This window comes from Mixophyes fleayi, chromosome 12, assembly GCF_038048845.1.
Source record: "Mixophyes fleayi isolate aMixFle1 chromosome 12, aMixFle1.hap1, whole genome shotgun sequence".
NCBI classification, from domain to species: domain Eukaryota; kingdom Metazoa; phylum Chordata; class Amphibia; order Anura; family Limnodynastidae; genus Mixophyes; species Mixophyes fleayi.
The window spans coordinates 8,405,635-8,417,462 of record NC_134413.1 but is presented as its reverse complement, the minus strand read 5'-3'; the positions used below and the strand labels follow the sequence as shown (position 1 = coordinate 8,417,462).

General features: G+C 40.8%; 1 protein-coding gene across 1 annotated transcript in view; it reads left to right on the top strand.

Annotated features, from left to right (window-relative positions):
- Positions 1-981: 981 nt before the first annotated feature.
- The window catches only part of STYX (serine/threonine/tyrosine interacting protein), an 11,851-nt gene continuing 1,004 nt past the window's right edge, over positions 982-11,828 (top strand). Inside the window, exons 1-9 of the mRNA XM_075193273.1 lie at positions 982-1,150; positions 3,196-3,228; positions 4,191-4,244; positions 5,474-5,571; positions 6,023-6,083; positions 6,926-6,962; positions 8,559-8,649; positions 9,353-9,425; positions 9,819-9,912. Coding sequence (XP_075049374.1) covers positions 1,094-1,150; positions 3,196-3,228; positions 4,191-4,244; positions 5,474-5,571; positions 6,023-6,083; positions 6,926-6,962; positions 8,559-8,649; positions 9,353-9,425; positions 9,819-9,912 — 598 coding nt within the window. The 5' untranslated portion in view covers positions 982-1,093. The remainder of the gene's footprint in view (positions 1,151-3,195; positions 3,229-4,190; positions 4,245-5,473; positions 5,572-6,022; positions 6,084-6,925; positions 6,963-8,558; positions 8,650-9,352; positions 9,426-9,818; positions 9,913-11,828) is intronic.

Below are 11,828 nucleotides of genomic sequence, written 5' to 3'. Positions count from 1 at the left end.
TGCTGTCAGTTGGGGGGAGGGGTGTAATCAATTCATGACAACACAAAATATGGAGTTTTCCCTTGAATGACCAGAGTAATACAACAGATTGCTATAATATAAAGAGGGAATGTGTTGTGTAATGGGTTAGTATTAAAGCTACTGTCAGTTTCAAAGACAACCTGGGACAGCTGACAACTGATATGAATGATGTATTAAAGTTATCAACAAGTAGATCAGTTTCATAGAAGGAATTCCCTGCATGAAAAATTGACATTTACCACGCTGCTACAAATAAAGTACTTTACAGCTATTGTAAAACATTACATTAGAAAACATGCATTGTATAATACATATATTGTAATAGATTGTTATAATATATTTTGTATAATACCAGTAATGGAAGTGGGGGTGTATAGAGTGATATGCCATTTCTCCTATCAAGCTCATTGTAGAACTATCAAATTTTATTTACTTACATTTTTCAATACTGTCACTTGTGAATTTCCACATTGACCACTGATACATATCGGTACATTGTAAAATACATTGTGATACATTACTTTATAATGCATACATTACAATATATACCATTATATATAACATACATTATGATATATTACAACAATACATTGTGTGCATTCACAAAAACAATGAAGTAATTTAGCAACAGAAGGAATTACTAGGGTATAAAACCATAGATTCCTTTGTCTCCACTTAACATCCATAACCTGGTGGATCGTACCATGTTGTGAACTACAATTCCCATCATGCTTTGTCATTCACTATAAGGCTGGCCTTGATGGGAATTGTAGTCCATGTGCAGCTGACATAACACGGGCAGTTCGGAGTAGGGAGAACTCTCTGGTGAGGATGAGAATGGTCTATAGTAGGTATCTGTGACATTCTACATCTACACACATACAGATACATTGTATCAGCGATAGAAATAACACGGTTTCTGGGCGGGACGTGTGACGTCGCACGACGCGCTGCCTTGTGACGTGCGCGGCGCCGCTCATGAAGTCTCGGCGGGGACGCGCCGCTCGGTGTGTAGAGCGCAGCATGGCTCGTGCTGTGACCCCCGGCCTGACAGAGTGACCGCGCGCACAGCATGGACGGCCTCGCGCTGGAGTTTCCCGCCCTGCCCCCGTGCAAGGAGGATGGTGAGGTGAGAGAGGGCCCGGGGCCCCCAGCCCAATATTACCTGCTGTATACTGACAGCACAGAGACCTGTGCCTAATATTACCTGCTGTATACTGACCGCATAGAGACCTGTGCATGGTATCACCTGCTGTATACTGACAGCATAGAGAGCTGTGCCTGGTATCACCTGCTGTATACTGACAGCATAGAGAGCTGTGCCTGGTATCACCTGATGTACACTGACAGCATAGAGAGCTGTGCATGGTATCACCTGCTGTACACTGACAGCATAGAGAGCTGTGCCTGGTATCACCTGATGTACACTGACAGCATAGAGACCTGTGCATGGTATCACCTGCTGTATACTGACAGCATAGAGAGCTGTGCCTGGTATCACCTGCTGTACACTGACAGCATAGAGAGCTGTGCCTGGTATCACCTGCTGTACACTGACAGCATAGAGAGCTGTGCCTGGTATCACCTGCTGTACACTGACAGCATAGAGAGCTGTGCCTGGTATCACCTGCTGTACACTGACAGCATAGAGAGCTGTGCCTGGTATCACCTGATGTACACTGACAGCATAGAGAGCTGTGCCTGGTATCACCTGATGTACACTGACAGCATAGAGACCTGTGCCTGGTATTACCTGCTGTACACTGACAGCATAGAGAGATCTGTGCCTGGTATCACCTGATGTACACTGACAGCATAGAGAGAGCTGTGCATGGTATCACCTGATGTACACTGACAGCATAGAGAGCTGTGCCTGGTATTACCTGCTGTATACTGACAGCATAGAGAGAGCTGTGCCTGGTATTACCTGCTGTACACTGACAGCATAGAGAGATCTGTGCCTGGTATCACCTGATGTACACTGACAGCATAGAGAGAGCTGTGCATGGTATCACCTGATGTACACTGACAGCATAGAGACCTGTGCCTGGTATCACCTGCTGTATACTGACAGCATAGTGAGACCTGTGCCTGGTATCACCTGATGTACACTGACAGCATAGAGACCTGTGCCTGGTATTACCTGCTGTATACTGACAGCATAGAGACCTGTGCCTGGTATTACCTGCTGTATACTGACAGCATAGAGAGATCTATGCCTGATATGACCTACTGTCATAGAGTTTCTGGCCCAGTGCAAAGCATTATTATTTACTATTACTATATTACACATGTATTGTATCCGCTCCGACGACAGTGGCAGGTGGGGACTTTGGCTGGGGCGGTGCACCTGTCATACCATAACGTAGGTGTCCTAAGGCGAGTTCAGGGAGGACAGAAACCTCCCGTGTAGCAGAAGGGAAATTGAAGCAGTTTTATTGTCATATATTTGCTGTGTCACAGCAGAGTATTCTTATCATTGTAACTTCTGGAAGTTTTTTTTTGTTTTTTTGCATTTGATTGACACACAATGTAACAAAATGTTTTTGTTTTTTTATTTACTTATTTTCTTGTTACCACCTTAATGTGTTTTGCTTCCTGGGTTCAGTCACATGGGGGATTGATTTGCATTTGTCTGGTTTTCCTTATTTGTGTAAACAATGGCTGTCTTGTAAAATGAGTGGTTGTTTTATACTATTATACATTATGAGTTTATTACAGTGAGAAAGGTGCCCCCCCCCCCCCCACACACACTTGTATTTAAAAACAAATATCTTATTTTAGTGATTCATTTAGTGAATAATGTTATCATGAAAAATATAAACCACTATTTGTTTTCTTGTTGGAAGTTTTTCTATATGTATGCACTTGTGCAATATTATACCCACCCCATCATTTCTTTCATATTCTGGCTATTCTATCCTATAGGTTGTAGGCAGGGCCCTCTTTCTATACCCATCTTGTTTTAATGCTGTGTTCCCAATTGTAAAGCGCAGTAAATATTCTGGTGCTATGTGAATGTTAATAATAATTTATTTTCACAGCATTGAGCCCTTTCTCCGTCACCTGCTCTCTTTACACTCCTGAGCTCTGTCTCCATAGTCTTCACTATGTAGTTTATCCTGTTTTCTTCAGTCTTTGCAATTTCTCTAATAGTGTTTTCTTGTTACTCAGGACTGGAGTTACCCGATGAGAAGGGAGATGCAGGTATGTGTCATTTCTCTATATAAAAGGAAACCCGATCCAGTGTACATTGTGAAGAACTGGTTTTCTGAAGAGGGACAGAAATGTTTTTATACAAGACCACGTGTCTCATTAAGTGTGGCCAGGGAAATGTTACTGGTGTAATCTCTTACATGCTGCTCATCACATTTTCTTTAATATTTGCACGTATAAGGTGGGTTCCTTTCTGTCCTATTGCACGCAAAGTACATTATGACACAATTCCCCCTAAATGTATTTTTTTCAGTAGTCTCTATTAACTCTATACTTTGATGACGTTAACAGAACAGGCACAGTAGCTATATATAATAAATAGGCTCTACCATACAATACAGTAACCTGCCTCAAACATCGAGTGAACCGTAAAAAAGTTTTGTAGGATCAGGTCGCTGGGTCATCGGCTATGTGTCTCTAAGAGATGTTGTTTGTGAATTTAGCATATCAATGTTAAGGATAGTGACTTCTGGAAAACTACCAATATGTTAAAATAAGTTTGGTAAGCTGTAAAAGGTTCTGGGGAGAATGTCCATTTAGAGGCTGATATTAAAAAAAAAAAAAAAAAAAAAATTTGCTCGGCAGCTTTGCCCTGATACATTGCTTCCTTAATTGCTTGTGCTAGCCGTTCGATCACAAAGTGGATAATAGACAGGGTGCAGTTAATACCTCCTGAACGGAAAGGAGGCACAAATGTTACCTGGACAGTAGACCAGCCGTGTAATGCTCGACCTGCTTTACAAAATGTGTCTTCATGTAAAAACAATATCTGGGTAATGATCTGGTGTAAAGTAGAAGATTTGTATTTGGGAAGTTTGCATTGTGAGCGTGTTTGTCTGAACATCATCATATTGTAAGAGCTCAACAGACGTCCTTAATGTGTTTGTTTTGTCTGTGGGCTGTTCATTTTTGTCATCTGTAATAAACTGGTGTTTTTCTTTTCTTTGACCCAGGAAATTTTACCTGGCTTATTTTTGGGTCCGTACTCTGCAGCAATGAAAAGCAAGGTATGCAATTATTTTTTGTGGGGGAAATTAACTTTTAATTAGTATTAATATGTTAAAGCTGCAATGCCACCTAATTCCACCACCGAGTCAGTCCTGGTGATATCAATAGAGCACGACCTGGAACCTGACTGCCTATAGCTGAATGGAGGAGCCTAGACTTCCTAAGTGAGCGACGGAAATGCTGTGATGTCGTCAACGATTCCCTCTAGTGTAGAAGAGATTTGTCAGCACTATGTGGAACTGACTGCGGCATGTCAGCTGCTATTGGATCCAGGTTACACTGAACCTATAAGTGTTGACAGTGCGGGGGAAACCGATTCCCTGGTTAGAAGTACATGCTGGGGGGGGGGAATTAAAATGTAAATTTATGTAAACATATAAAAATTTCAAATAGAACTGTATTTTTAGGCCCTTTAGCTTTCACACAGTACAGACATTTGGTATACCATACTCAGGAGAACTATTGATTACCGTGGGAAGTTTTTGGTGTTGTACTAACTATCTAAAAAGTAACCTTGGCAAGAATGGTCACAAAGATATAACATACCCCTGGTCATAAATGAGTTAAAAGTCGGGAAACAGCAAGACAAGTCCTGGGAAGTGACAGCATCAGGTTTTGTGTATGATAGCCTGACAACTTCTAGCCAAAGGGGTTTAGTTGTCTATTGGGGTGTTTTTCAGGTATACCAAACATCAAGGGGTACCTTTGCTAAAACTTCTAAAAAGGGAAAGTGGAGGGTGTTGCCCATAGCAACAATTCAGTTTCTATCTGTCCTTTTCTGGAATGTATCAGATAAATGGTAGCTAGAATCTGGTTGCTATGGGCAACACCTCCTCTTTTCCTTTTAGAAGTTTTAGTAAATCATACCCCCATGTCTGTTTCCCTTTTTATTTAGACCTGATGACTCAGATCATTAAAATTGTTTAAATTCCTTTATTTATACACCTTTTGGGGCAGGGGTGGTGTTGCTCTTTAACTGGTTTACTCCACTTTATAACAACCACAGATTACGTATTAGGTTCGATCTGATAATTTAAATGTAATGCTGGCCACACACAGGAAGAATGCTAGAAATCTTGCTGCCACTGTATATATTGATTACCTATAAGTAAAACAGGATGTTATTGCTATATAACTACATGCAAGTAATGTATTACTAGCTCTCTTGCACCATAAGACTGGCTTAACCAATGAATTGGTGTAATACTTATTTTATTTTCTCCCGCAGCTGTCAATACTTCAGAAATATGGTATAACGCACATAATCTGCATACGGCAAAGCATTGAAGCAAATTTTATTAAACCAAACTTTCAACACTTGTTTCGGTAAGTAAAAAATATTTCTTGTGTAATTTTGTTACTTTTAATTGTCATAGTTCATTGGTGGTCTAATTTACTTTGTAAATTGATACAATTGAATAAAATTTCTACCATGGTCACTGTTTATAATGCTGGTATTAGAGCATGTGTGATGTTATAAGGTGGAACCAATAAATCATAATGCATTGGAAATACCTGATGGTAAGCAATGTGCAGTGCTATAATGGAACTGATATTGTGTTCCCCCTGTCTTATTACCCAAGGGAACTGGTTCACTGCTGTTAATACAGGTTTTAATTTGAGACCTATATTACCCTACCAAAGAAGAACATGCAAACAAAATTGTAACACAAAATGTACATTTAATAAAAATATTTTGCTTCTCCGCCAAATGGTAAACCAGAAATTGTCTTCCATGTCTCATGTTTCCTAACTTATTTATTCTTTTGGTTTACAGATATTTAGTGCTGGATTTTGCAGACAACCCCATTGAAAACATAATACGTTTTTTTGCTACAGTAAGTGTTGCGTTTTCCCCACTGCTGTATATTGAACATGACTTATGAGGAAATGCAATAGGCATCAGGATACCATGTTCTGTTTATACTTTTTGTTTACATTTATAGTAGCAACACTGAAGTTTTATTCATCTATATCTGATCACGATTAGAGGCAAATTGGATCAGGATTGCATTGCACAAAACCGTATCGCTATTCAATATCAGAATATGGAATTGCTATTCTAAGGAGCTGCCGTATAAATGTCTCCGTGTGTGTGTGGGGGGGGGGGGGGGTGGGTATGTAGACATACAGTAAACATTAGGGGGGGGGGGGATTCAGTTGGTAGCTATGAGCCGCTGTGCATCACCACCATGTCAGGCTGCGCTCCTTATTTGGTGCTATGGTACCCTAACATCACATTTTCCTGCGCACTTCCATTTAGAGCATGGAAAAATCTGTGATGTTACATCATATCGGAGTACCTTCCCGTCTGCTCCAAAAGCACTCCACTGTACGTAGCTAGCAATTTAATCCCCCCTCTAAAGATACATACTGAATAGATCCGGAGACATGTGGTGTGACACTGGTTGGTATAATACTTCACAAACATTTGAAGTCAATATTGAATCTACTATGTGTGTGTGGTTTGTGGAAGGAGAGATGAGTCCTTTGTTATACCTGTGTAATAGGGGTGTAAAGGTCTGGCTTGATTTAGGAAGGTGAATGCACTTGGACAATCATTATTGTTACTCATAGTTTTGCTGACAAATATTTATCTACTGCACACACTGACAATCTGTTTCATCCAGTTCTACTGTAATTGTAACTCTTTCTCATGCTCCTCTTTTTCCTTTTGCAGTCAAAGGAATTCATTGATGGATGTTTACAGGCTGGAGGTAATTATTTCATTATATCTCATGTCTGTGGTACTAGAACATTCAGAGGTACAGGACATAAAACACATTGCAGCATTAAGTGTATGGGAACTTGCCATAATCTATAGTCATGACCTTGGTGCCAATCTATAGGATGTTTATGCTAACATAAAACTAGTTAAAAAGCTCTTTCTGTTAATAGCCACTATTCGTTTAAATCTAATTATGGGAAACTACATCTGTGCCCCAGGATACCGTTTGCCATAACATGTCCAATAGACACTCTCCAATAGACTCATTGTAATGTTAGTTCTGTGTTGGCTGCTCACAGTTCAGTAGTACATGACCAGAATGACCATTTTCTATGTTTTACTACTGATCAAGGAGAGGCACCTTTTTCAAATGTATAAATTATTCAGGCAATTTATAAGACCAGATTCCTTTAGGGAGATCCACCATGCAGTTTGACACCAATTTACAACAAGAACCATGTTACTGAATTATCCTGGAAACTGAGACGATCAGCATAAAGGCAGTGTTCAAGTGTCTTAGCTTAATAATGTGATTTGCATGGTAATATGTACAGTTTTTACCATTTTTATTTAATGTAGCACAATCAGAGGTTCTAGCTGGTCTGAAAATGAATGGAAATGAAATCAAATAACTGATTACTTCCGAATGATTTTGAGCTTTGTAGCTAATTTCAGCAGTCTTTTACTGATTGACTATACACCGAAGATGTGCTAATGATGCAGAAAAAATCCATCACACAAAATAAATACCAGGCTGTAATAGAAAGTTAGGGTACGGTTGAACAACATGGTTATTTAATGCAATACGTGTTTTCAGAAAACTCCAATTTTAGATATAGTTGGCTTTCAGGTTATTTCCCCTCCAGAATGAACTTGTTCTGAGATGTTTAAAGCATAACCATCACCTCTACACATAGGCTGCCATTTTGTCGGCTGGATCATCTGAGGATGCAGCCTAACCAGTCACTGGGGACCAGTGACATCACTGAGGATGCAGCCTAACCAGTCACTGGGGACCAGTGACATCACTGAGGATGCAGCCTAACCAGTCACTGGGGACCAGTGACTTCACTGAGGATGCAGCCTAACCAGTCACTGGGGACCAGTGACTTCACTGAGGATGCAGCCTAACCAGTCACTGGGGACCAGTGACATCACTGAGGATGCAGCCTAACCAGTCACTGGGGACCAGTGACATCACTGAGGATGCAGCCTAACCAGTCACTGGGGACCAGTGACTTCACTGAGGATGCAGCCTAACCAGTCACTGGGGACCAGTGACTTCACTGAGGATGCAGCCTAACCAGTCACTGGGGACCAGTGACCTTACTGAAGTCATAATCATGCTTCCGATATCACTGGTTCTCGGGGAAATTGACAGGCTGCAGCCGCATAAATGTCTACATTCCCCCTCCCAACTATGTGTGGGCGACATAGCGATCTATAAAACGTCCATATTGCTGCATGATGTTGCAGATCTTGATCAATTCTAATGGGTTCTACAAAAATAATTAGATTTTTGGGGGAGGGGACAATTCTCCATTGTTGTAATGTTTGTATTTTGTTTGTTTTTTCTACTTTGCAGGAAAAGTTCTCATCCATGGGAACGCAGGGATCTCTAGGAGTGCTGCCTTGGTTATTGCATACATTATGGAAACATTTGGATTAAAATACAGGTGATTGGGGGAGGGGGGGTGGGACAGTCTGTTTAGATAGATTTGTTTTGTTAATGTTTTACACATTTTCATGTTTAATATGAAGGGTGTACACAGAAAAGTTCAAGTACTTAACATAAGTTTCATTTTGATTTACCTGTACTTTAATTAAACACTGAATTGGGAAATACTTTCTCCACAAAGACTGTCCCCAACAGCATTTTCTGGGGCTAGCCTGGGAAGAGGAGGGGGGGATGAGACAAGGCTCAGAAGTCTATTAGGAACATTTTAAAGGAAAAAATGCAGGTGGCCCAGCCATCCCCTGACCATGCCTGGCATGGCGGTCAGTGAATTACTAGCACCTCTTCTAATCTCTGGCGTGAAGCTGGACAGTGGATCTACAGGACTTTTGTTCTGCACGCTCCTGCTAATGTCTGTTATACAGCTGTAGTATGTACACCTTAGAGACATCGCCTTCTCCCACTTGTCTAGAGATGGGCGGACAGTTTTAACCAATCAGTGAGTCAAATGGCAATGAAAAGATTTTCATGCTATTTAATACCACTTGGATCAAATGTTTTCAGGAACGGTGTTCCTTTTAAATCCTTCTAAAGCAGCTTTATAATAATCATACCAAATGTATTAATTTTGTGTTCTGGCTGGTATGGACTATAGAAATCATAAGATAAGAGATGCTAAGGATAACCTCTCCTCTCATTCTAAGGGATGCTTTCACGTACGTTCAGGAACGGAGGTTCTGCATTAATCCTAATGCTGGATTTGTTCATCAACTTCAGGTATTAAGCATCTTGAGAACCAGTGACATCACTGAGACAGGAAGTGTTAACAGAGGGCTATAAAATATATAACTCATAATGCATCATTTTACAGTTCTTGTACTCGCAAAGTGTATTCAGAAGATAACCCCCAAAACACTCTTCTATAGTGAAACACACAATGCAGCCACGATAAAACAGAACACTTTGTGCTATTCTGATCCATGTCACATGCTCCACCCAATGTTACGTCACTCGCTTACAATCTGTTGCTCTCACCTAGACAAGAACACGCTGAAAAAGCAGTTGTTAAAGAATCTAGCATTTTGTTTTATCCTTTTTAATGTTGACATGATTCTCGGTGTCTGTCTGCATTGTGATTTTTTTTCTTTTTTTTTTTTCTTCTGTATGTAGGAATATGAAGCCATCTATCTAGCAAAATTAACCATTAAAACGATGTCTCCTCTGCAGTTAGGGAGGACCTTGTCTTTACAATCTGGTGCTGCAGGTAAGGATATTTTACATTTGGTTGTGTAATGTGTGAAAACCGTGTCCAAGCAAATGAAACAGGTTAGGAGGCTCAAGCTGAATTCTGATCAAATGGGTTATAACGAGGCATGAAATTCTATTTCAGTGGGGTCAACGTAGAGCCATGACTTGTTATAGTACAGGCCGGACCATCCTGTGGCTCTCCGGGTATTGTGAAACTACAAGTCCCAGCATGCCCTGCCAGCTATTTACTGGCTGTCTACTGGCAAAGCATGCTGGGGCTTCACAAAACCTGGAGAGACACAGGTTGGCCTGGCCTGTTATAGAGTTAAATGAAATGATGACCCCAAACAATAACTTGAATCAGAATCACAAGAAATATTTTGATATTTTGGTAGCCCTTGAGGACTGGTTTGCCCACCTCTGCTCTACAACAGTTCATGTTTTTAGGATTTCTGTCTGTAGAAACAGCTGGGATAATTACTGACCCAGGCAAATAGATTAACTCCGCTGTGCATGATTAAAGAAATCCTAAAAACATGAACTGTTGATGACCCTTGAGGATTGGTTTGCCCACCTCTGTTGTAGAGGGTGATATTACCAGATAAATTGGGCTTGGATGAAACCTTGGAACTGCAAATCCCAGCGTGGTTTGTAATTCCATAAGCTGTAGAGCTGTAGGTTGTCTACCTCTAGTCTAGCGCACACTCACTATTTGTTTGCAGAAATGTGTCATTATCCTAGAAATAACAGAAGTCTGTCTTCCAGCCACTGACGTGTGACTAATGTAAATCAGCTGTTCTCATTATCAGCAGTGCATTGACGGCAACCTGGTACACTTCATGGGTGGCCCTCTAACCTTCCAAAGGGCCGCACAATAGCCTTAATCGCTGTAATAAAACAATACCCTTGATCAAAACGTAAAAACATATCCACAATCATTTTAAACAGGAGTCACACCCTATAACCATCCTATGAGCCCTGAACCATTCAGTTGATTTGAGCAAAATGTAAACAATTGTCATTAACAAATATCAAACTTGGTACTTTATTTTTGCTATATTTGTAGTTTGGTTCCAGCTCGTTGCTGCCTACAAACCCTCCCTTTCACTAACACTGCTAATTTCAGAAGCTTGCCTAGGTAGGACTCCTTCCTATAAGTCTAGGATGATTCATATACAGACAAAAGTATGTAGACCCCCTTCTAATTAGTGTTTATAATACAGCCATGCAATCTCCATGCTCACTTATTAGCAGTAGAATGGGCTGTACTGAAGAGCTCAGTGACTGTCAACGTGACACTGTCAAATAATGCCACCTTTCCAACAAGTCAGTTCATCAAATTTCTGCACTGCTAGAGCTGTACTGGTCAACTGTAAGTGCTGGGATTGTGGACAAATCACTCCTCAGCATTTGTCAGCATGACAGATGAATCCTTGTGTAGTGTATGCTAGGAAAACACTTCCTGAACAAATGCATGCTGTAAAGTCTGGTGGAGGAGGGATAATGATCTGGTACTGTTTTTATGTTGTGGTCCGAACCCCTTCGTTCCAGTGAATAGAAATATTAATGTTACAGCAGATAATGAGACTAGAAAATTGTGTGCTTCCAACTTTGTGGTAAGGTTCCTGTTTCAGCAGGACAATGCCCCGTGCACAAAGTGAGCTCCATCAAAAGGTGGTATCCAGAGTTTGGTGCGGAAGAACTTGACTGGCCTGCATAGAGCCCATTAGGATGAATTGGACCAGTGACTGTGAGCCGGGCATTTTCACCCAACCTCCGTGCTCTTTTGTTTGAATGGATGCGAATCCCCACAGCCATGTTCTGTGGGGAACACCTTCACAGAAGAGTCTATAGCAGCAAAGGAACCAAATCCACAATGATGCTCATGATTTTGGAGTGAGATCTTCAACAAGCACATATTGATGTGATGTT